This window comes from Passer montanus, unplaced genomic scaffold (assembly GCF_014805655.1).
Source record: "Passer montanus isolate IOZ18808 unplaced genomic scaffold, ASM1480565v1 scaffold10, whole genome shotgun sequence".
Taxonomy (NCBI): Eukaryota; Metazoa; Chordata; class Aves; order Passeriformes; family Passeridae; genus Passer; species Passer montanus.
In genome coordinates this window covers 1,483,148-1,509,828 of record NW_024356505.1, presented here as the reverse complement: position 1 = coordinate 1,509,828, position 26,681 = coordinate 1,483,148, and the positions used below count along the sequence as shown (strand labels likewise).

The following is a 26,681-nucleotide window of genomic DNA, read 5'->3' as shown; positions in this document are numbered from 1 at the left end:
CTTGAACCACACTATGTAATTGATATCACGCCCTCATGCCTCAGGATTAGAAAAAGATATTTTGAACACAGTACAATATACAGATATAGAGCCAGCTGAACCACACTCTTAATTCTATGTAATTGATATCACGCCCCGCAATTCAGCAGAAGTTGTCCTGAAAACTACTTTTCCCGGACATCTCTTAACCAATTTTCACTGTTTTTGGAAGAGAAATGTATAATGTATTCCCCAGGCTTGGGCTGGACATTAAAATAAAAACAGTTAAGAGATACCTTGTCCAGGAAAAAAAAAGCCTTATTTGCAGTGAGAAAAACATAATTTTTCTATGAGTAAAAAACCAATTTGAAGGAAAAGTTGCCATTTGTAATGCCCAGTAGCTGTAGAGCTCTGCTCCACAACCAAAAGACAAAAACTGGATGCCCACAGTAAAACAGAAGAAGATAATAAACTATTTGAAAACATCTGAATTTGATGAACTCTTCAACTTTTCAAGTCCTGAACCATTTAAATCCCTGCAATACTTCCAAGTACAGGAAGGTTACATGCATACCAAACTCTTCATAGCTGAATATATTTGATACCCTGCACTCTATTCAGTCAGAAAATAAACAACTTCCTCCAAGTAAGAGGTGTTTGCAGGTTTGTGAAATAAACCTAATTAGAAAGAAAAATCTACATTGAAAACTACCCTTAAAAAGCACTTTTCTTGCTTTGATGTAAATTATTTACATCATAAGAACACTGATCTTCATTGTTTCAAAACTGTCTACAGAAAACTGAAACAATATAAAAAATATTTGAAATTAATCCTGCAGACTGCCACAGAAAACACCACTGGCACATTTATATGGATTCCAAAGGGAACTCAGTCCTTTATTATGAACTCTAGCTGTCTCTTCCTCTCAACTGCTTCTTGGAAAGGTAACTGCTACTGGGTAAGGGAATGCTTTAAATAACCTCTAAAGCAGGACTTGCTGTGTATCTCTGTTCATGAATATAACATATAAATAACATTCTGGAAATCTCACCACCATGTTACAGGCTCATGTTGGCATTCAAAGGGGATGGACACAGCCTGGAAACACCTACCACAGGGTTCAGCAACTGTGCTGGTGTATCCTAAGATATGTGAGTGCAAATTTAAGAAGCAGCCATTTAGAGTGCCCTACTGAGCCACTCAGAGTGCTCACTGCCCCTGCTGACCATGCTCTATCACAGAACTGATTCCACTGCCCTTTGAATCAGCAATACAGGATTTCTCATAAGAAATGAAAATTGCATCCGACCCATTTTTTCCATTTGTAAATTGATTGGTAGAGAGCTTAGGAGTCACTAATACCAGTATTGAAAGTAGCAAACATACCTTCACCAGACAATTGGTGTGACCTGGAACAGACCCATTCACATAAATAATGTCGTGCTTTGTATTGATCCTCCACACCTAGGAGACAGGGGGAAAAGAAAATTAAACATTGAGTACTGTTTAGAGATTATTTCCAGTTTTACAAAAAGAAGTTTAGCAAAGCCCAGACTGAGTAATTGGCTGTGATACCCTGGGGAAGAAAAATGTTCTGCACAGGCCTCAACTTGCCACAGAATTCACTCACGTGCCACTCTGGGTGCAAAGCTTCCTAATGCAAGAGGCTGAAACAGTTTAAAAGGGCTGGTGACCAGGCTGTATTTGGTAAAGCAGCTCTTTGCTCAGTGTAACACCAACCAAAGCTCCTAGGTCTCTTTTCCCTCTAACAGCAACAAGTTGAAAAAGATGAAAAATATCACAGCTGACAAAGTAAAACAAATGTCCTTGTGAAAATGTTCCTGTTACCATATGTTAATTTCTTAACTCAATCAGGCGCTCAACTGAACACACACATTTTCTGCTACAAAAAATTAGTTATAGTAAACTGAGAACAACAGCAGCACTTTTTGGCAAACTAGAGGTCAAAATGCTTTCTGTGCAAACTGCAGAGGTTGTCTTCAGAGACAGAGTAGCTCTAATAGCTCAGGAGCTGTTGTAGCTATGCACAAATCAGAATCAGAACAGAAACTATAACCCCCCTTTTGCACATGAAAGTGAAAGGCCATGATCAAGTCAGAGCTTCAAGCAACTCAGATTTGTCTTGGGTATGAACAATGGAATATGCATGGAGACATTAAGTGAAGTCACCAAAAACCTGATTTGTTTTCCCTCTTCAAAGGCAGAAGTCAAGGGACACTTGAGTTCTGACACAGTGTGTGAAAAACACACTGGATGTGGAAGCATCACCTGAAATCCCAGTTCCCAGGGTACCACAAGAACAAAGGATGTTCAGGTAAGTTATTTGTAACCCACAAGAGAACAGGAGAACACATTTGCTGCTCTGATCTTTCCAGCTTGCTTACTTCAAGATGCTGCTGTCTGGATTCTCACAGAGATAGACAGGACACCATTGCTTGGCAATGCCACCGCCTTATACAGACACTGGTACACCCAGAACTCACCTTTAATCCAAAAGATGTCCTGTAGATGTTACCCATTTTACCAGGCATTTTCTTTCCACGATAGACTTTGGCAGCTTTCTAGATAAAAACAAGGCCAAAACCACCATGTTAACTGCAAGAGGTAAACTTACAAACTCAAGAGGTGCACCAGAGAAAATATACTGGTATTTCCAAGGCTGAAAATATACAGTATCAAAAAAAATCTAATCCTGATAAGCATTTCAAATACTTCCTGACAGAATTTAGGTTTTACTCTACATGTGTTCTGAAATACTTGACCACAATCACAAAACTTTTATACATATACAGACACACACATATACACACTGTAGCTTCTTCCATCCCCTAATCAAAACAACTTTTATACATATATATACACACACACATATATACACTATAGCTTCTCCCATCCCCTAATCAAAAAGTTTTTGCACTGATGTTAATCAGATCTTTTTTAACATGTGTATTCTTGAGACTGGAATCTTTAATTCCATTCCCCAGTACTCCTTAGTTTCTGTACCCAATTTTGATTGTCTGGGCATAAACTGGACAACAAAGGTGGGGAAAAAAGGCAGGAATAAGTGCAATAATTTTCAATTTTACACTGTTATCAAAGGATTTGTATCCTGCTCCTCTCTGTTATACATTAATAATGCTTCTTGGAGTATTTCTTAATTCTTGTGAAAATCATGATTTCAGGAAATCAGTTGCAATCCAGTTCTAGGGAGAGGATTCTCTACTGAACAGTCCTGGATTACAAAAATGTCTGAGATAGCCAGCCATAGATAGGAAAGTAGTATCAAGGCATTGCTTTTCCCCTGTTGCATCCTTTCACCTTGTTTCCTTCCCATAATACCTACTGCCAACACCATTTTTCATTCTACGTACTTTGAGAAATTACATGCAGCATTACTGCTTTGGAAATTCTAATTTAAAGAAAAGTAAAGGGATTATTTTGTAATGATGAATACCATCTGCTAACATAGTGTTAGTGTTCAAATATTTACATTCTTCAGTGAAAACAAGCGCCAGGTGTAGAATTCTTTTGCCAGCTGAAACTGAGGACTATAAATCAGTAACACATGCTTTTACACTCTCAATTACTCAAACTTCATTGATTGCTGCTTTTTTGCTTTTACTTTTCTCTTGAGCATTATTAATCCTTTTTTACATTTTAATTTCTCTAAGAAATTTACAGACAGTTCATGTTCAGTACTATGACTCAGTTGATCTTAATTAGTTTGCAAAATATTCCTCTTAGTTCAGTCTAAATATTGTACAGCCTTTATAAGACAAAGCCTAAAATGGATCTGTTCAAAGAGCTTTTATACTAATATTATTAATAGTTTGAAATGTAAAAATATGACTCTGTACTCTGCTTAGAAATGCATAGAAGCTTACACACTGCTGGGAATAATTCCCTACTAAATTACTGGGATCAGTTCATTAAGCAGCTACACATGCCAGGCAAGGTGATAAAAGCAACCAGGGTTCCAAAGAACAGTACAATATCTGCAAGATAAAATAACACACAAATCCATTCCAATCTATAAATGCTGTGACAAAAGCTTCTTAGAACTCTCTTTGAAGTATTAAGACTATTGTTCTCACTATATTACAAAATATGCCAATGAGCTCAGTTAAAATATGTGCCTTTACCAGCAATACAGAATATTCATAAATTGAGGCCTAAGAGAAGAGCATTGCTCCTTATACAGGATTCTGAACTTCCTTTGCTGCTGGGATTCCCTGCTAGCACAGAGTAGATGTGGCAGCTAGCTATTGTACATTTGTTCAGTTTTAGAAAGCTGTTCTGAAACCACTGAAGAATGTTTTAATGGGAAATGAGAATCCTCACATTGGTAGATATTGCTCCAGGTCGTCTGTGAGTTTTCGTCTGGCCATGGCTTGCAGGCTGACCTTTAAATCCCCACCTTTTCATGACACCTTGAAATCCTTTACCAATTCTGGAAACAAAAATAATTAAGAAACAAACCTGGGTTAGTCACACATAAGCTTTCTAGCAATAATCAACAATTTCAGTCAGGCTCATGATTTTTTTTACCTTTAACAACACTCAGCTTAGGGAAGAATATACTTAAACATGGTACAAAATCTGTATTTTGTACCACAAACATATTTTAGCACAATGCATAAAGATTGCTTTACAGAATAAGAAGCACTAGAAGAGAGTCAAACAGGCAAGAAGACTAACAATATACATAAAATGCTCTTTGCTGTGTGTACCACAAACATATTTTAGCACAATGCATAAAGATTGCTTTACAGAATAAGAAGCACTAGAAGAGAGTCAAACAGGCAAGAAGACTAACATAAAATGCTCCTTGCTGTATTGTCCTCAATAAAAGTTACCATAATGAATCTGTTACCAAGTGAGCAGCAGAACAATCCAACAAAAACCATATCAAAACCCCAAATAATGCCATATACCACAACTTAATGTCCGGCCTAAGCATTGAGAGAGGAAAGAGATGGCTACTTAGAAGGAACATTTCCATACAACAAACCCATCTCCTGAGAGCAGCTTTGGATATAGTGACATGTAATTCCCTTGATCCATACTCATCCAACAAATAAGTTCTAAAACACAATACCAAATAAAATGTATTTTCAGTGTGCATGTCCTTCATCTTTGAGCCACATGACAGCATTACTGGCTTTGGAATTCTCTATTTACTGCAAGGACAGACTCAATAGGAAAAATCACCTCACCACTGCACAAAGGAAAAGCTGAATTAAGTGTGTGTTAATGTTAACTGGTGTTGTCTGTGTCCAAAAGCAGAAGTCTGACCACAGTGTTTATGGCTGCACTGATTATTAAATTTAACCTGAAATTGTCTCAGTTGGCCAGAGCATGGTGCTACTAACGCCAAGCTTGTGGGTTCCATCCCTGTAAAGGCCTTCCACTTAAAAAGCTGGACCCTCTGATCCTTGTGGGTCCCTTCCAACCTTGAATACCTTGTGATTCTATGATTTTGCAAGAGAATCCTTTTCCTCTGATTTACATAAATCCTTTCTCTGCTAACACAATTAACATTAAAAATATATATGCACTTTGCATGTAAAATAAAACTGGGTATAAGCATGCACAGAGCACGCTCTATGCAGGAACTGCACTTGACTGACTCCCTGCTCAGCACTGCCATGAAAAAGTAGTGAACACACAGAAAACACCAACATCAATGAAATGTTGACTCTACCCACTTGACTCAACACTCCTCTAACTGCTGTCCAGGTTGCCTTGAACACATCAAACCACAGTTAAAAATAGCCATAAAGAAAGACTCTCTAAAGCTACAGAACTGTAAGGGAACATAAGCTGTGCAATCACAGTGTCTTGTCTCCTGGTCTTCCCTGCTCAGAACCTATGGGACAATCCTAGTTAAATCTGGCAAAGAAACATGTGCAATTGTTTGAATAAAAAAGTTACTTGTTAGAAGCTCCTGGCTATTTTTTGCTCCTTACCTACAGCTAAGGAAAAGCTAAAACTTAATTAAAGCAGTGATATCTTCCTTTGTTCTGCCAGCTGTCATGCAGGTGTTTGTCACCAGCAAGACAAGTCCTTGCAGGCCAGCAGACAGTGGTGGGACATGAAGATATGAAGGGGGGTAGGGCCAAGAGAGGAAGCTGAATGAAAGCACCTGCAGGAGGGAGGACCTGGGTTACCCAGGATCAGGAACACAAGACAGGAATCCAAAGGATGCAAGGCTTTTTAACACCACTTTCTGATAGAATCAGCTTGTTTTAAAGCATGCAGTAGTAAACAGCAATAGTTGTAAAACCACTTTGAAAAATACCCTTTAAGAGAGGCTCAAAACTTGTGTTTTTCTAATTTCATATTGCTAGGGAGCAGTAACTATGAAATACATGCAGAAACTAAGCCATAGGAAAACTCATATCTGTTCTGTCAAAATGCTATTTTTTTTTCTTTTAAACTACCTATTACTGGCCATGTTTTCCAAGCAGACTACTTCTGGCATCTCTAGCTGTAAGATGGACTTAGCAAAGTCTCCAAAACCAACTGCAAGTGGGTTGCAGCTGTGCAGTCAACAGAGCAAGCAGATAAATTCTCTCTTCAAATGATGGGGCATGATAAATTCTTTAGCTGCAGAAATGCTCTTGCAATTCAGAGAAAACCACACAACCATAGAAAGCTACCGTTTCAAAAGTAAACACTACTGTCAAATTTCACCAAAAAGAATAAATCTCTGATGTCATGAAACCACTTCAGCATTTCATTCAACTTACTTATTTCTTAACATGAACAATTTAGAATACTGTCAGTTTTGCTTTAAAAATTTTAAAACATAATTCTTCATACTTGCACGAAATGCATTTTTTAAAATAGAGTTTAGTACATCATATATTATAAGAGATCTTCAAAAAAAGGTGATTACAAGATAGAATTGCTAGTGATAAATGATTCATGCAATAAAGAATACTCGGTTGCTTCTTGGTCCTTCTAATTACACATTTTCTGTGTATTTTCTGCGAACAAAGACTCAGATTTTACAACACCAAAGTCTTAGGAACTTTCTATAAAGTGTGATCAGGCTGAAAAGAAGAGTATTCCAGTAAACCTTAAAGTTCTCCTGCATCTATTGATCTGGAATACGAAAACAAATCTTCAGTCTCTGAAATATTCTGTGTAAAGTCAAGGAAAGATATAACAATACCAAAATTAAGAGCATTTTATACTTTTTTTTAATTTCTAATTTTTATTTTTACATTTTTTTATTTTCGTATTTTAATGTTTTTACTATCTATCATGGCACTTTCACCATATTACTTCAATAACGTTTCAGATGAGTTTCATTTTTTATTTGTAAAAATCACTCAGTTACCTACAAGGACACTTTACCTTATGACTTTCTGACATTAATTTCCTATTCAATAGGACACAGCCATCATGACTGAAATAATTACATAAGAAGAAGCTATAGGTTTTGTTTTTTTATTTTTGTGTTTTTTACCTTAAAAAAGAATAAACTATGTGTAATGTTTTTTAAACACTTGTTAAGAAGACAAACAGTTACACAGTGTATATTTTGACTTTTATCTGAAATAAAGCTGGAACCAGAATAAGAACAGAATTAGATTATCTAGACTGAATATAAAGTTTAAAATAAAGTAAGGAACTACTAATGTCTAGTTTATAATAAAATTTAGAACTGGTCAACCAGGCAGTTAGTAGCTCAGGCAATATACCTCAAGCATTCTCAAGAACAGTGTTTTTACAGCCTAAGTTGATGTAAGATCTGTTTTCAGACAAATGGTTGATGTCTCCACTATATGAAAAAAAAAAAAAGAGTACATTTTCTCCATGATCCACAATTTATATGTATTTCTAATGCAGAGACATTCTTCCAATTGTATGAAATGAAACATGCTTTTGAAACTAATATTTATCTTATATAAACAAGGAAGAGAAATTAAGATGCATGCTGTTCAAGACATTATTATGGAAAATCAGAGAAGGGTTTATACAGTGTATTGTACAGTCTTCTTAAACTTTTTATTCTGACAAAAATAATGAATATTATGCAAAATTACATTCTTGTCGATTTCTGAAAAGACACCAGGTGTCAGCTATTAATATCACTCATTTAATTTCAAATTGTTTAACTGCCCTCTTTGCCCTCCTTAAAAATTGCTACATGTGACTACATTCAGCAAGTATCACTGAAAAAAAGAAAAGTAATTATTCAAACTTAATCTAAGCCAGCTGAGATTTTTAAAAAACATTAAGGTCTGTCAAAGCAGGATGTTAACCCAGTACTATTTATTAACTTAACAGAATAAATTAATAGAATCTACTCAAAAAGAATTGAGTTTGCTACAGTATCTGAAATATGATAACCAAGAACCTACACTGAAGTAGAATGTTTGACATCCTACTTACCCTGTTGTGATATCATGCTAAGGCATCTTCTGCCTGTTGTCTTGGTTTGAATCAAGGGCTGTACATCTTTAATGTTCTAACAGTAACATCAGACACCATATCTGAACACAAAACCCCACATGCATGAGACTTATAAAACTAGATTTGAAATGCAGAACGCCCCTGTTCCTCAACAGATGCAATTTAGTGACTTCGTTTACTCGGCTTCACCTAGTGAAGCATTACCTGACTCCCAGAAATAATCACAGGGAGAAATGATGATATGAAAATCTAGGACATGCAAGAGTTAAAAGAAAAACAATCTTTCTGCAGAGCTAAAAATAGAGTTTAATTACAGTTGTTCTGGCCTCACCTGCAGGAAAGCAGGTGCTGAGGTCAACCACCTAATTTTGTACAAACCCTCATTTTCCAGATTTGATACAAGTAAAATGCCAGTACGTAATGAGAGAACTTTCATTTAGAAAGCTACTGGAATAAAGCACTCTAATTAAGCAACAATTTACTTACCTAGTAACTCTTCAAATGCAGTTAATTTAAAAGAGCATTATTTCGAAGCTGCAGGGAAAAAGTATTCCAACTACTTACTCAAATAACTTTGGGCAAATGCAGAGTTCTGATTCAGGCTCAGATTACACTGTTAATTGAGCGAAACTTAAATAAACCATAAACACTCCAGACTCACCATTTAATTCTAGCCCATTTCCAACAAAACTCCTGTTGGCTTTTTCTTGGGAACTCACAACATTTCTTATGTTCCTCATCACCCTCACAGTAAAGAATTTCTTCCTAATATATGATCCAAACCTACTCTTAGTTTGAAGCAGTTTGTCCTGTCACCTGTGCTTTTACAAACAGTCTTTCTCCATCTTACAGGCTCCCTTCGGGTACTGAAAGGCTGTAATTAGGTCACCCCGAAGCCTTTTCTCCTCCAGGCTGAACAATCCCAATTCCCTTAGCCTTTCCTCAGAGGGGAGGTATTCCATCCCTAAAGGGGACCACAGAGCTGGATGCATACTCATGGTAGAGTCACAGAGCTGCAGCCTGTGAGAGAGGTGTTTCCGGATGGTGTTGTGCATTTTAGCTCCAAGCTTAGCAGGGCTAAACTTAAGGATTGAGCTTTTAAATTACTGAAAATAAGTATTAAGGAAAATATTTCAGCACTATAGAAGACTGACAGCATGCAGACACACTGCCTAGTCTCAGTGCTCTAAAAACCACTCATACCACGCTGAACAATTATGAGATTTGAAATAAAAACAAAGTGCAAACATAAATCTTTAACTAAACCCTCTCATTCCTGTACAAGTGTTTTTCTTTACAGAGGTATAAATGAGTCAAAACATTTCAAAAGACTTTGACAAAAACATTTGCAGGGAAGATTAAAAGAAGACAGTCATAAAAACCCCCTACATTTTGGTAACCAAATGAAGCGGCTAAACCAAGATTTCTGAAATGAAATTTGAAGTTTGCTTATTTACAAGGTGCATATTTTTTATTTACATCTTGGTAGAAGGAAGTATACAAAAGGATATCTGAACAATTAAAAGTTGGTAAAATATTAAAATATCCTTTATATTCCACTATATTATCTCCTCATTGAGGCGACATTTGATCTTTCTTTCCATTTTAAAGGACTTATTACAATTAATCATGCTATTATCAACAGCACTTCTATTTTCATCCATATGATTTCTAACACTGTACACTCCAGGGTTTCCCCCAATTAAAACAAAATTACTGTCAAACTCAAAAATGTAAAGTACATATTCATGTAAATATATTTCTAGAAACTTTTACTTGACAGCATGTCTTAGGAATTACTGTTTTTCAAGTCCATAATGGTTTGAAACAGAAAGACCCAGGTCCTCCCTCTAAGTCCTTCCCCAGGTTGGATGAGACTTTGCTGGAAGAAATTGCATGGAAAGACCCAAAAGAACGGAAGAAAAACTGAAACGTAGTAACATAACTTAATTCTGGTCCAGGAGCTAAGGGAACATGATAAATGAAGCATTCCAAAGAAGTAGAAACCAGAATGTGAGTGAGCTACAGAAAAAGGTTAAAAATTTTTGATATGGAAAGACTGGAACAATTAGAGAATCACACTGACAGAAAACTCATTTCACCTTTCTCTTTAGTTAAAGAACATTTCCTTCACCTTTACAGAAGGATTACAAAAAATATGCTACCAAATCAGCAGTACAAACACACAACTAATTTCTGAAATGGGATCATACAACTATCTAGAGAAAACATATTAGAAATACTGAACTGCAGTCTAGGATGGATTCACTGAACAAGACCAAGAACCCAGTCCATTCTTAGTTTGCTAGTATTTTCAAACACTAAAAGCAAGATACAAATCAATAACCTGCAGCTGTTTACCAATATCTTCTACACTGCTAAAAAATCCCTTTCCTAGTTCTTGGAAAAGCTCCTGGAAAAGCAAAGCTTTTCTGCATTAAGAAAGACAGACACTTAATCTCCGTTAAATGACTGTATTCCTAATGATCATGTGCTTTGTTCTGCAAACAAGCTATGGTCTCTTACAGGATGCTCACTGAATGCAATTTACAAGGAGAATGGATAATATGCCAGATCTAAGTATTGCATAAGAAAGTCTGACATGGAAAAGATACTAATTCCAGTCAATTCCTTAAACTGTTTTCCTCAATAGAGTGCTTACAAATGCAGTGAGGTGTAGTTCTATTAGAATTGCATACTCAGCTCTGTTGAGATGGCCAGTTTCCCCATATATACAAAATCCTGTGAAGACCATTGGACATTTATAGGTATTACACCCTACAAGTGAGACAGCTGCAGCTGGGTTCTATCTCCATTGCAGAGAAATAAAACATGTAATGGCAAATATTATCTTTGTATTGTGACACTGAAATATGCAGACAGGAGCTCTCTTGGTCAGGGGAAATCACAGACGTACAACAAGAGCCAGGACCAAGTCTTTGCCACAAGATGCTAGTTTTTCTTTTGAACACCCTCTATTGCTTGAGCTCATCTGGCATTTGCAGTGGTCTGAGAGGAAATTATTCCTCCCACATTAAGGTAAAAGATCTTTAGCCACTGCTGGCAAGGACATGAGCTAGAATGTGAGAGAAAACAAAAAAAGAATTTGACAGCTCTGTTGTACTGCTAAATGTAGTCACTATTTTTTTGCTATCCTTTCAGTCCACATATCTCTTCTCATCTCTTCACCAAATTAAAATTAAGCAGTCTTTTGGGGAACCAATACCTTTCAGCATTTATTCTCCATTTTTACATACTAGAGATATTGTATTAAAGTATCTCTTTGCCCATGCATGAGAGACAACACAGGCAGACCTCAGCCTTAACAGCATTAATAGTCTACCTGCCTTGTTCAAAAGCAATAGTAAGCCTCATCAAGAAACATAATTTGATATTTTTGATGCAATGAGTGAATGGATGTCAATTTCCTATTACTACTGTTGCAATCATATTTCAGCTTTTGTGACCTGAAGGATCAAGCCAAATTAGAGGGAAAAAAAAAATCAGTCAGTCTCTTTGGGAGAGATTTAAGACATGCTAAATCCTCAGGCACCTACGTTTTTGCAGTAACATCCACAAACTGCCCGGGGCGGAAGTGAGCAGCATACAAGGGAGTACCTGCAGAAGAAGAGGAGAGATCATGTTCAACTTAGTGCTGAAATCCTCAAACCACTACCCAGTCATTATCCTCCAGGTAGGAAAGGAAAGGAAACAGAACTTGTTATTTACATCCTATTTGTTCTTCTTTATCAACCTCACTGACTGAAATAGATGCTTTGTATTTACTATTTAGGATATATTAGGATACAACCCAATTTCAGATTAGCAGGAAGGGTCAAGGCTTTACTCAGATACATTGCCCTTCATACCCTGACAAAGCCCAAAGTGCCGAATTAGTTAAGACTCATAATACATATGCTTAGCAAGAAAACAGAATATGCTGCACTTAGAAGTACTAGCACTTCATAAAGTAGAGAGTTTTTTTCAAAAAAATGAAACCAAAAAACCAAACAAACCACAAGACCCCCTCCATTTACTATAAAAAATTGGGTTAAAAAAGAAAAATTTTTACAATACTTCCTCTATTCAGACACAGTGTTTCCAAACTAAAGTCTGTAGCAAAAGTACAGCTTCCTCCACTGGGGAATTGTCTACATGCTGACCTTTAGCAGAAACAGTGCTACTCTAAGTCAGTGACAACACTCATCTCACTGTAATTACACCAATTCCTTAAGTACTTGCAGTATCAAAATATAAATTTCCAATTTGTTTTGTCTTCAGTGATTTTTTGTCATCCAAGTGCAAATATTCTTTCATTAGCAGCTTAAAAAAAACCCAACAAAGCAAAACTGATAACTTAGTTCATTCTAAATGAACTTTAATCTGAAGATCCATGCGGCTGCATATTTCAGTTTGCAGTCTGTTATATATCCATTAAAAAACCTGAAATTTTAATTGCTTCATGTATTTTCAATTGCTTCCATTCTTTCTCAAATCTGTATAAACTCAAACTGAAATTATGTAAACTTCTCATAAGTCTCAAGCATAAAAACTTTCATATTATTTCATGTTATATTTACATAATCCACACATTTGGTTAACTGCCAACTGACACAAAATCATGCACATAAAGGATGTTATGTACAAAATACACATACTGTAAAAGCAGTTTCTCAAAAACTTGCAATTCTGCTTTATCTCAAGCAATTGCTTCCACTTATCAGTCCAGACTTCCTCTGCATGTCACATTTGATTTTTATCAGTTACTGCACTGTCTAAAATAGGTCTTGCAAAAAGCTCCACTAACAGTAGTGAAGATGCAATACATTAGAATTTCCTACCCTATATAATTCCTCAGAAAATACCTGTAACTGCCAAAAACCACAAAACAAATACAACCTAAATACACTACCTAACAAATACTCAGAAATGTCAAACTTTTCAATTGATCACCAAACTTCCAATATTGATTTTTAGTGAGAATGTTTGCTATAAACATGATTTAGTGTGTTTTATTTTGCAAGCTGTCAGAAAAAGCAGCCTTTGTCCTACTTTTGAATGCAGCAAGAAAAAACAAAACTCAAACTGCTATTTCAGGGTCCTGAGAAACATTACCACAAAACTGTGTCCCCTCTCATAAGGATAAACACAGAACTTCCTGTAACTGTATCCATATTTATGCCCAGTAAGTGAGTCAAGGTTACAGACATTTACTTCTTAACTCAATGTTCACAGTAAATTTGGATTGGATTTATTTTCTCATAGGTGGAAACACGGTATCCTGGAAAAAGCAAAAATTCTACATCTCAACCAAAAAGTAAAACCCATCTTCTGTTTTTCCCTATGCAAAAAGTTTGCTTGGGCTTAATGACAAAGAATTCAGCACTTTCTATGAAAAACAAAACTGAAATACACATCCATAATAACTTCATTTAGGTCTACAAGTGGCAGATGCTAAATGACTATGCACATAATACTCGGTAGCTCAAAAAAATTACCTGGCTTAATTATGGCATCATCTGTTACATTAAATGTTGTAACTTTCTGCTTCCGTGGCACTCCAGCTTCTTTAAAAATTTCATGTGCAGACTCTGGTTTCTGCAATAAAAAGCAGCCATAAAAAAGAAGTCATCTCAAAATATCCAAGAACCAACCTAGCACAGAAAACTATTACAGACTGTCAACATCACTCAGAGAAACACATACATCATACTAAAATTTCATCTTCAGGCTTGCATTTTATCTCTACATAAACTTTATTTAAAAATAAATAAATGTCTGCCTTTTATTTTCTGTCAAGTAGTTACCCTACAGCTACCTAATATAAATGAGAGATATATGAGGATATCAAAAATCAGAAGAGAGAAACTAATCATTTAGAATGTAGATGACAGATGCTACTTTTTTTTTTCATGGCTTACAAGTTTTGTAGTAATTTAGAAGTAGGTTCTCTTTTTTAAAGATTCTGATGACTTAGTTCCACACCAAATGATAAATGTAATTTATTTAACTAACAAAATCATAGAAACAAATTCTTGTATTGCAGAAATTTCTAGAAATGCTTAAATTTCCACAGAAGAAATTTGGGCAAAAAAGAAAGATTAATAACAACAAGTTTATGATTCATGTATTTTTAAGACATAGCAAGTACACTCAGTGTCAAAGCACTGCTGGCTTACTAAAGCAGGGACTTTGCTTTCAGATGAGTCTGATACATTTTAAAGTACTTAAAATTATTCTCAGCTGTTTTAAGTAATGCATCTCACAGAACAGCAGACCACTGACACAAAACCAAGTAACAGAAACAGTGATGCAGGAAAATTGTGACCACAGGAAAAAAAAAAGAGAGATGCAGCTGATTTTCCTTCAAATGATTTCTGGTAAAAAACAATTTAAGCATCTAACAATACTGTCACACTTGGATAATCTCATCTCATCTCTGAGGTTTGCTTCTCAAAACTCCTGTGCACTCTCAAAAATTATTTTGTGAATTTTAAGAGCAAGTAATGTAGACAACTTTAAAAATGTTACTTAGTGTATTTGAAAACAGTTTTGAAAATCTGCATGTTGCCCTTTCTTTTGTTTTCGAACATTTGTTGAAAAGTGTTAGAACAGAAGAAGTTTTATGAAGAATGAGGAAGCCAGATGATGAGGATCTCTGATTTAGAAAAAAACCCAGAAATTTTATGAATCTGTCTTTGAGAGTGAAAAATTTTTCCCAAGAAATCTGTTAACTCATGGTCACAGTACAAAATACTTCTAATACCCTTAAAAAACCAGAATCAACTACATACAAAATCTCTCATAAGGCCACAAATGTTTGAGGGATCAGTGGAGCACCTGTATTAATCTGCAGAACTATATGTGAGAATGAAAAATAAAGACATGAACTTCCTACTAAGTGCCTGTATATCAACCCTTTATTTCCAGCTATGTAAAACTGCTGCCTGAAGCTACAGCAAGGGGAGCTCTGTGCTCAGCATGTGGGGCTGGAAAGAGATACCACATCTGAAGAAGAGCGTGGTGAAGTCAAAGGGTAAAATTCACTTGTATCTCAAGAGTCCTACTCTAGGCTGCAGCCTTGCACTGTTCTACTGTAACAGCACCGACTCTTCAAACAGCCAAGTCAGAGATGTATTTTTACAAACAAAACACTTCTGTCTTTACAAACCCTTCCTAAAAAGCACTATTGAAGAGGGGAACACTGAGTGAATTCTCAGCTGTTCCTTATTTTCAAAAACACCAACAATACCTTCCAGTATTATAGGAAAATGATCAATACACCCTCACTTATAGGAAGCATATAAAATATTTTTGACAAAAAAAACCCTCTGAGTACTGACAGAATTTACTTTTGAGCATAACTTTGCATTAAAAAATAATGAAAAATCTGTTCACTTATAACAGAGTGACATACATCAAGCTAAAAAGGAAAAATGAATCTTGCTAAAAATGCAATACCCCTTATCAGTTTTAAAGCAATTTGACACTCCAAAGAAATACAGGAAATTCTTTGTTAGAAAAATTACTGAAGGAATCTTTTGACTGAACTCATTAAAAACCAGTAGCTGTGAGGAATCTGAGGAAGACAGATGTTCCTATGAGGAATTAACAAAAGATAAACTGCTTATGCTAATACAAGACAGTATCATTCAGCTTTCTTTTATATCTCACTTCTGAAACTTCTGAAAGAAACACATAAAAAGGCTGATAAACATAGGAAAACAATGATCCAAACTTGCAGCTAAACCACAGAAATACATCACTTGTTAGTACCTTTAACAAGTAAATCTGCCCAGAATCAGCATGCTAAATTCTTCCTTAGGAATTATGTAGTTTATACAATGATGATGTAAAAATAATAATACAGGGCTCAGTATAATAATAACAATAACAATAATAATAGTATTACATAGTTCAGTCTCAGGCTGGGACCTCACCAAAGATTGATCAAATAATATTTAATTAATTTCTTTATTAAAATGAGCCTAAATTCAATCAAATTAACAGACATTAACTTGGGAAAAGTTATGCCCAAAGAATGTCTTGAACATAACTCACACTACTAAAAATTCCTTGAGGTGACTATTTATGTGGTTCTGCTTGAGGAAATTTTCATAGGAGCTGTTTAGAAAGAACTTTTCTTCATACCTCCTTACTTCTGGCAACTTTTACTCAGACAACATACTGGATTTACTGGTAACATCATCTTAATGAAAAGATCAACTCTAATGGGCAAAATACAACTTGAAAACATTATTCCCATGACTCTTGCATGTCTTAGACCATACTAATAGGAAAGAAAAAACCACAGCTGTCATTTTTCCAGGAAACTGTCCTACCTGGAAGGTAGAAATGGACTGAAGAGACAGAATAGACACCTGAAGAGTGCAAGCTGTGCTAGTCAAACATGGCATAAACCAACTGAATAAATGAATGGTACCTTGTATAAGTCTGTTCAAAATCAGCAGAATATATTAAAAAAGCCAACAGATGTATCAAATGAAAAAAAGTCCTTTTTCTCTGATCTCCACTAAAGCAGGAACAAGTATACAGAATAATTCTGAGGCCCTGGGATCTGTCTGAAAAATGGAAATCTATGTCCTCAAAAAGCCACAATCATGAACTGAGATAATCTGCTTAGTAGTCATGAGCCCTGGGATTTTTTTACTTGCCCAAATCAGACAAATGAGTGTCAGGATATTGCAAGAATTGAAAAATTGTATTTTACAGAAATAATGCATCACAGAAACATCCTTTGAGGGAATGCTTTGTTCCTGCTTGATCTATAACTCATCCTGGGGAATGACAGCTCTGCCAGACAACCTCAGCCACTAGAGATATCTGGGAATTCCACGTCAAGCAACTGGGATGTCTAAACAAGTGAGTGGCTTTGATATGGCTGTTGATGAGTTACAATCATGAAGCTATGCTGTTGAATAGGTAAGTCTTAAAGTTACTTATCAGCAGAACTACAGGCAAACTAAACAATGCCAACAGACCTGGGGAAAAATTAGAACTATAGCTAAAAAGACAGTACAGAAGAGTAAGCTAGAGCACTAAGTTCTAAACAACTGATGGAGCTGAGTAAGTTTACAACAGGCTTCTGAAGTGTGCATCTTGCAGTCCTCATCTCAACAGACATGAAGAGCACACACTTCTCCACTGCCAGTGGAGCTCCAAACCCTTTCACCAGCATGGGACACTGCATATCAAAGCAAATTCCTAAACCCACAGCTTTCCTAGAGAATTAAGAGGCAAAACTTTCAAAAAGTTTCTCTTCCTATTCTTTTAGTGAAGAATTTACACTCACTTTAGGAAACAGCAAAGGTGAATGTGACAAGGATCAATTACAAAACATGCTTGTCTATCAATAAATCTTTCAGAGAAGCCTGCTTATGCTACTTTTGTATTGTAATCACAACAGAAACAACTATTCCATCAGTGACACCCAAAGTGCTTCACTTACAGAAAAAGGAGATACATTTTTGCCTCCAACAAGCAGCTTAGCTGTTTTTCCACCCGACTCTTCCTTTGAAACATATCTTAAAACATGGCAATCTTGAACCTAGAGAAAAGAAAAATTGTTCATCTGAGCATAAGCAGATGTGTATATATTAAGACAACAAAATACCAAAGTCAGTCTTTGTTTTCATAACAGAAGATACAGCCTACAAGTAAGACAACGTATTACATTTTTACCATTGACATTACTTTTCCAATGAACTGAAGGCTTATTTCAGAAAGAAAACTAGTAGAATGCAAACTAATTTCATAAATGTTCTAGAAATTATAATCACCTTTTTCACACAAGATGTGCAAAACCTCTATTGTAAGCATTCAAAGCACACAGTCAGAGCCCCCATTTTAGACTCCTGCTGCTTTGCCCTGTAAACCTGATGGCTTCCACAGCAGTGGAAGCAGCCAGTCAGGAGAAGGTTTCATCACAACAGCAGCTGCCAGAGAATATGAAGAAGCAGCTTCAGAGCTACAAAGGCTCAGAAACCAAGGTGAAACTAATCCCAGCATGCCTGCAGGTGGAAAAATAAAAGAAGTGAAGTGGGATAGTTAACCCCAGCCTTGCTGCATCACCTAGGTAACACCACTCACAGCTCTGCAGCATTTGAATAGCTGAGGCAGCAGGGCAGACCACTCCTAGAAAGTATGGATATAAACAGAATATATATATATAAATATGGGTGTGGTGTACTGTACAGGAGTGAAAGAAATCTTCACTTTCTTTCAGAATTTCCTACTCTGTACAAGTAGTAAGTTTCACTTTTCCTTGAAACAGCTGGTTTACAATCTGAATGCAGTATAGGAGATTAAATTCATTATGGTTTATTTCACCTTAAGTAGTGTGACAGGTGTGACAACATGTTTTTCTCCTGATTTGGTCCATATTGGCATCATTCCCAGTTTTACTGCAACAACACCAACTCTGATGGAATCTGTAGATCAAAACAGAACATGGATGCAACTTCACACTTAATAATTGAAAGAGTTCATCTAATAATCTGCAAAGTCCCACTAATTCTGATCTTTCTTAAGGTGGTGAAGGAGAGAAAACACCACTAAATCCTTGCAGGGAGGCTGGGGGTTTTTAACCCCACCAAAAGTTTTACCTGTTTCTGTTGTGTTTGATAGAAAAATGCAACTACTTTTGGTTCATTTTTCTTTTCCAAATACAATGCCCATGTATTGGAGCAAACTAACTATTGAGAAGTTTGCTGTAGGAGGTTCTTCTCACCCTAATCACTGCAATGGCTACCTGTCAAGTATGCCACACAAATGCTGTGACCCTTTTGAAAGCTCAAAAACTTCTGTGTTCTAGTCCATAACAAACTGTAAGCACAGAGCAGAAGTGGAATGTATTATATTGCACTTTTTCTTCAGAGCCCAGCAATATTAACAAAAGCATTTTCAAGTTCATAGACTTTATACTCTAAGGAGACTTTTTTGACAAATTCTTAATTTATTATCTTGTTGTACAGCAGTGGGATGGGCCAAGAGATGGACTAAAAACTATCCTTAAGAACTAAAAGTTCTTTTTTAGGTTCTTAACATCTTGTAATATTTTAAATGCTTTTTAGAGAACTGATGTATTACATTTATTTATCTACAAGGAGATTTATTGAGTGATTTATGTGAAAGCCAAAAGGAGAATACTTCACAAGACACAATCCTGATGTTACTGAATAATTTCAGCATACAGAGGTATTTCAGAAGAGATACTTTCTCACCTGGTGTCCACTTATTCAGTGGCCATGGCTCATCTTTCAGAGGGCACAGCTTGCTGGCTGTCTGAGCTTTGTACTCCTCTGCAGTTATCTTCTTGAGGAACTCCACATTCTCTTCAGAAAGATGCTCGTGCCACCATGTTGAACTGTTGATGTGTCTGACTACAAAGCCCAGCTGACCCCTTTCCAGAGGTGGGAAAAAGTTTTGAGCGTCATATCAGTACAAAAAGTGTCTCATAACATGTATGTTACATCTAATTTACAAAACACCTAATTATCTGTCACTTGACTAAGTATTTTGAATTATACCAAAGGGGAGCAAGCAACAACAAAGCAACCAACCACTCCTTTTAAGATAAAAACCCCCAGCTAGATCCATGAACAAAGAGATGACAGTAGGTACTGTTTATCTTAACTTTAGCAAGACTTAAAACAATGTCTTGTGACATCCTTCTTGGGATGTTATGGCATGGATGGGTGGGCTGTCAGCTGAGCAAAAACCTGGCTGGATCATCAGCTGAAGGAGTCACAGCTGATGGTTTGGACTCTACTAGAAGGAAAGTTACAAGCAGAGTTCTCCAAGAGTCTGTTCAGGTACTTGTCCTGTTCAATACCTTTTGCAGGGGCCTCTGAGAGGAGATGAGTGCACTGTTGTTAAGTTTGAAGGGAGCACTGAATGATGCCCAAGGGTGGCCAGCCAGCGGGACAAGCCAACAAGGAACCCAGTGAAATCCACAAAGCAGAAATGCACAGTGCCATGCACAAGTGGCATGGAATAATTTGTGAGAAAGCTACAGACAAGACCAAGGCAGGTCATGTCAATGAGGTGCACAGCAGGAGAGCGAGAGAAGTGTTAAAACTGAAAAGGGGGATTCAGATTTGCCCTAAGGAAAAAAAATGTTCAGCGTGAAGACAATCAAACACTGGCTCTGGGGTCCAGAGGGACTGCACAGATTCAGTCCTTAGAGGCTTTCAAGACCCAAAACCACAAAGTCCTGAGTAACCTGGTCTGACCTCAGGGCTGGTCACACTGTCTGAAAGAACTTAGACTTCAGCTTAGAATTTGGCTCCTCAGCTCCCTTCCAGCCCAAACAACTCTCTGATTCTACAAACATGGCTGAACACCTCAAGTGTCCTGCCATAAATGTTACGAGGGCTGAAAAAGGACTGAATGCTCCCCAGTCCTCTGCAATGTCAAGAAAGGAGTATTTAACAGCACAGGCTGTTTAATTTAATGCACGGGGCCAGCGGGCCAAGGTGACCCAAACCACGGCAGCTCAAGTCGCTCACTGTGCTGCAAAGACGCTTGGGACGCGAACACTCCTGTCCTGCCATAACTCCCCCGCGGGCTGGGGCTACTCCTAAGGCTGGAATGCCCAGCAGTAAGCCCTGGCACAGGAACACAGCTTCCAGGCGCTGCCAGCAGCTGCTCGCACAGGCCTCTCCCAAGGGCGAGGGCCAGAGACGGCCCGGGCCGGGAGGGGGAACGGGGCCGCTGGGGGCCCCTCACCTTCCTGAGGGGAACCCACAGCAAAGACGAGGCAAAACTACTTACAAGGGCCTGCAGTGACAGGACAAGGGGGAGTGGGTTCAAGCTGAAGGACAGCAGACTTAGACTAGGTATAAGGAATAAATTCTTTGCTGTGAGGGAGGTGAGGCACTGGAACTGCTGTGGATGCCCCACGAATGGCAGCGTTCAAGGCCACGCTGGATGCAGCTCTGAGCAACCTGGTCTAGCTGAAGGCGTCCCTTCCCACAGCAGAGGGGTGCAACTACATTATCCTCAAAGTCCCACTCCAACCCAGGCGATTCTACGATTCTAAGACCTCGGGGCAGCGACAGGGGCCGACCCACGCTCTGCTCCCCGCTGTTCCTGCCGCTTCTTCTTTCCCTCCCGTCCCCCGGAGCAGCCCCTTCCCCTCCCAGCTGTACCGCTACCTGTGTCCGGGAGCCGGCGCCGCCGCCGCCCAGAGGCGCCCGCCGAGCCGGGCCAGCCGCCCCCAGCCCGCCATGCCGCCACCCCGGCGGAGCCGCCGCCGCCTTCCGGCCCCGCCGCGTCCGCCGCTGGAAACCTTCCGTGCTGCCCCGGACACGGAGTTCCGCCCCGCGGGCGGCGAGCTCAAGAGTGACAAAAAAACTCCCGAATCACCCCAAAGTCGTGGGCGTGGGCTGCGGCACCCGTGGAGCTGCTCTGACTCGGGGGGAATACCTCACGGGCCCCTTTCCCCCCTTCAGCCGTTCCATCCCTGCCGTCGCTCCTCTGCCTGCATTCCAGGCGCGATGCAGTGAAATCCACCACACGCGTGTCTAAAACGGGAAGGTGGCCGCGGCTGGTGGGCTTTACCGCTGGCAAGCACCCCTGAGGCACACAGGGTTGCGGGACAATGGACTCAAAACCTTCCCGCAGGTGTTTTGCAGGTGCCCGCGGGGATGTGCTGGTGTCTGGGAAGAAGCGACTCTGCTGTGTCAAACTTCCTCGGGGTGCGGGGCTTAACCACTTCAGGGCTTTGCTTCCATGGAAATGAGCGACAGGACGAGAGGAAAAGGCCAGAGGCAGTTTAGGTCGGATACAGGGGAGAATTTCTTCTTGGAAAGGATGGTTAAGCATTGGAACAGGCTGCCCAGGGAAAGTGGTGGGAGCACTGTCCCTGGAGTGTTCACAAAAACATGCAGATGTGCCACTTAAGGACAGCGTGGTGTGATGGCCCTGGCAATGCTGGGATAATGGGTGGGATCCATGATCTTAGAGGCCTTTCCCACCCTGAATGATCCCATCACTCTGTGCTCTGAGCCAGGGGCTGGGCCGTGTGATGGTGACCGAGCAGCAGCGTTTATGGGAAGTGTATTTAATAGTGTAGCCAAGAAAAGTTAAATTAAAATGGATGGGTAAGGCAGAGGGTTCTGGGCAGGCTGAAACAGGGATGGTACCTGTGACACTCTGGCTTTGGTGTGGTCTGGCTTTCATCAGTATCCAGAATTGACTCACCCTTTTTTTCCTTTTCTGGGCAGAGACCCAGCACAGCTGAGAGTGCACTAGTTAGGATAGCAAAGGGGTATGCACCCAAGATTCCCTTCTGGTTTCAGCAGAAATCCCTTTTTATAAAGACACATGAGCTGTCAGCATGGTCAGCTGGAATCTGTCCTTGTTTCTCTTTACCCCACTACTCCATCTTCTCCCCCACTTTGGTATGTGTGTGTGGGGGTGTTACACTTGATGCTTAGAACTGGGCTATTTTGGTGTTCACACCCAAAACTGTGATCCAGAAACTTACCAGTAGCTTTCACATACAACCCTTGTCCCAAATTTACTTCTTGTTCTTTCAAGAAGTAGCCACATAGTGTGTTCAGAAATGCATCTCCCAAGTTTACAGTCCTACTGACATTCCCTCTCTGAAGCTGGGTAGTCATCTCCACTATCACAGCAATCACTGCATCTTTTTGCTCTCTCCCTAGCATCAAGAGCAGCATCAGTGATGTTGCTAAATTTCATACAGATGTGTTTTCTAATGGGGTCCATTGGTAGCTTATGCTGTTGCTCTGACAGAGACCTTTACAGCAGGAGAATCAAAGGGTCTAAAAATTATAAAAGTGTTATGTCCCAATTTCTGAGCACTGTGGCAACCCTACAGTGGTGCTAACCTGACCAAAAATCCCCAGGAAGTAGCAAAATGCTATTTGGCCCCATTTTAGAGATCTGGTATCAAGGCACATTGCAAGATCAAGTAACTTGCCAAGCCATGGCAGATGTTCCCATCCAGAAAAGAGGGCTCCCTAGATCCTAGACAGCCTTGTTGCCACAGCATGATGTTTTTCTCACGTAGCATCCTGCACAGCTGAGTTGACACAGGTTTTCCTGCACCAGTAACTTGGAAGTAAATACACGGGGGCACACATTTCTGAGAGAAAAGTTTCAGTTCTGTACTTTTCCCCTTTTTATCATGATGCAAAATCAACCTTGTTGTTGTTGTTTTAGTTGCATGCAGCTTGTCATGGTGCTAAAGAGGCATGAACTCGTCAGGTTTGTGTGTGTAAGGGGGAGTGTGTGTAGCAAGGTGGCTGCAGCTCTGTGTGCAATCAGATGGCAAACTGCCTGCTGTAATCAGTGGGACAAGAATTCAAGTGCCTCCTGAACACAGCAGTAGAAGGCTTTCTGCACAGCAGTGGAAATGGCTGCCACTGTTTTTGGAGGAGAGGAAGGGCGCCCATTACAAAAAGCTTTCCCACCAGTCTGCTGCCTTGGGTACTCCTCAGAACTGCAGGAAGTGGAAACGCCACTTTTGAACTGTCAGCCTTCAGAGGAGAAGTCACCTGGGTTTCACCTGATCAGTTTGGAGGATCTCTCCAACTTTGCAATGAAATTGGAAAAAAAAAAAAGTTTTGGGGTGGGAGTGCAGCCACTGATGGTTTGCAGTGAATGCTGCAAGCAAACATGCAGTTGGGCTGACAGTTATCATTCATATAGCTCTCTAATTGCTGAAATTGTCTCTGGTGTAGTGCAACTCCTCAGCTCAGGACTGTAGGTACAAATAAGACCTCTGTGTGAAGGACAGGTGGTGCTATAAACTATGTTTCTTGTGACAAAAATGGCACTTTCTGTAAATAAATAAAAAAAAAACCAAACATGAGAAGTATAAACTTATCTTAGGAATCTTCCAGCTCATCCTTCCCAAAAAACACCCCACAAAAAAAAACCAAAAAACAAAAAACCACCCCAAAAAAAAACAACAAAAAAAAAACCAAAAAACCCCACCCCAAAACAAAACAAAAAACAAAACAAGAAAAAAAAACCAAATCAAAAAAACCCAAAACCCCACAACCAACCAAAACCAAATAAACCAAAAAAACCCCTAGAATACTACATTGTTGATTATGCTAAAGTCTTTATATGGAAAGATTTTACCGTAGGCTAATAAGCACTTAGCAGTGTATTAGTGCTTTTTTCAAATCTCTTGCAGCCTTAGTTTCCCCTACAAACTAAAAATGCAACTCAATCCCAGTATCTGGCTGAAGAATTATAGATGTAAATTTATTTTGGGCTAATAGGAGATTTCTGTGACTTTTTTGGTGTTTGAATTGGATTTGAGATAAAAAGGAAGGCAGAGTTGTAGTTGGAAGAGAATATATTTTAGATCATTGGTTATCTCAGAAGGACAAGATGTAATTTATTTTAAAGCAGTTTTCAGAATTTAAAATGATCCATCAAAAGGCAGTAGAAGTTTAAATTTGCATAAAAAATCTGCAGGAGAAATTGATGGCAGTTCAGCCTAAAGGCAGAATGGCCTTGCTAAAACCCTAAGTAGATAAAACAGGAGGAAAAAAATCCCATTTCAGAGATATATTCATACATTTAATGAGGTTACCCTGCACAAAGTCCACAGTATTTTATTGCAGAGAGTAGCTTGGAGCAATGAAAATAACATCCAAAGCCTCATTAGAAAGCCTTTACCATATGGCCAGTTTTGTCTTCTGTGCATCCTACACCAACTCACCACACTGTTACATGTTTGTCCTACATGCTGAGATCTGTACATTCTGAAGAAGATTTCCAATTGATTTTTCAATACCATGAAGGTACCTTTCCAAGTAATTGAGGGCTCCTACAGAGTTGATGACTTATATCAACCACTGATAATGATTTAAGTAGAGAGCATTTATAATCTGGATTGTGTGAAGTAAACAGAAATATCTGCAGCAGCTGGGATTCTACAGACACTTATATAGACCATGTACACACATGAAAATGACTGATGGTTTATACAGCTCAGCATACAATAGCCTGTTGATCTCTGCATTTTACGTGATGCCACATTATAGAAGCACCTCATAACACCTCTGGAAATGAAGAGCTGTAACTGCCCAATTCTATGTAACCATAAACACTTCAAAAATTAGTTTGTCAAAGATCACAGGTACCAGAAGGACAATTTAGCTGATTCCTAAATTTTCTTGCTGAAAGCTTTCTTTTATTCAGTCTGGGAAATTATAAAGAAAAGGCTGAACTTCTCCTCAACTGTACATGACATCCCTTAATGCAGGTCCCAGGGTAATGTAATACTCTTTCCATGGTGAGAGCACCATCATGCCTCTGAGGAAGGATCTCAAATCACTTTTTAAGCCTCAGTACTATTGTGAGATATTTATGATACATGACAGTGACCTTCATTTTACAGAGGAGGTATCTGAGGTGCAGAACATTTAAAAATCTTGGGCAAGAAAACAAAATGAGGTACTGGAGGAGGAAAGAACACAGAGTCATTGATTTTTCAGTCCTGTGCTTTAACAGCTAGAAAATGCTCCTCCTGAGAATAGGGAAGGAAAGAAAATAGGGGAGAAGTGGGAATAAGAAACTAGAGGTGTTGGATGTAAGAATTAAGAGTCATTGACAGAATGGTGTACGACACGTAAAGGGAGATCACAGTAGCTTCCAGATGAAATACACCCACAGAGGGAATGATGTGCAGCCTGGCAGGGTAAGCTCTCAAATGAAGTGTCAGCCATTACATGGAAATGTGGATTTGAGATCTATCCGTTTGGACATCTCCAGACAATTTATACCCATGACCAGGTAATACTGGCTGCTGCTCAGTATCTGATCAGCTGAAGAAATCTTTACAAGCAAGTGTGAATGATGGCACTGCAGGACAGAGATGGGGCAGAACTGAATGTGCTGGGGAGGCAGCCCCATACATCTTGGCTATCCCACTGCCTTCATTTAAGAGTACAAAATCATCAGTCAAAGCTGATCCTATGGAAGTTACCTCTAAAGGAGAATCAGGGAGCTCAACTAACTGTTACCTGCAAACTCATTTAAAAATACGTATTTCTAAACCAAACCCCTTGCTCACAGGGGAAGGTTTCCAAAATATTCAGCACTGGCCCCAAACAGCTTCTTCAGGAACTAGCAACAAGAATGTTTTCAATTCAGTGGGAGTACAACTCATCCAAAGTTGTGCCTTTTGGACAATCCCACAGAGATTATTTTTTGTCAAATGTTCTCCTTAGTTTTTAACAAG

The 26,681-nt window shown here is 38.7% G+C and overlaps 1 protein-coding gene across 1 annotated transcript in view; it reads right to left on the bottom strand.

The window, feature by feature from the left end:
• Positions 1 to 21,680, bottom strand: part of MRPL3 (mitochondrial ribosomal protein L3) — a 28,865-nt gene extending 7,185 nt beyond the window's left edge. Inside the window, exons 1-9 of the mRNA XM_039710507.1 lie at positions 21,607 to 21,680; positions 19,672 to 19,850; positions 18,779 to 18,879; positions 17,898 to 17,996; positions 13,927 to 14,026; positions 11,986 to 12,046; positions 4,343 to 4,451; positions 2,485 to 2,562; positions 1,367 to 1,444 (exon numbers count right to left, since the gene is read on the bottom strand). Of these exons, the coding sequence (XP_039566441.1) occupies positions 1,367 to 1,444; positions 2,485 to 2,562; positions 4,343 to 4,451; positions 11,986 to 12,046; positions 13,927 to 14,026; positions 17,898 to 17,996; positions 18,779 to 18,879; positions 19,672 to 19,850; positions 21,607 to 21,680 (879 nt within the window). The remainder of the gene's footprint in view (positions 1 to 1,366; positions 1,445 to 2,484; positions 2,563 to 4,342; positions 4,452 to 11,985; positions 12,047 to 13,926; positions 14,027 to 17,897; positions 17,997 to 18,778; positions 18,880 to 19,671; positions 19,851 to 21,606) is intronic.
• Positions 21,681 to 26,681: the final 5,001 nt, after the last annotated feature.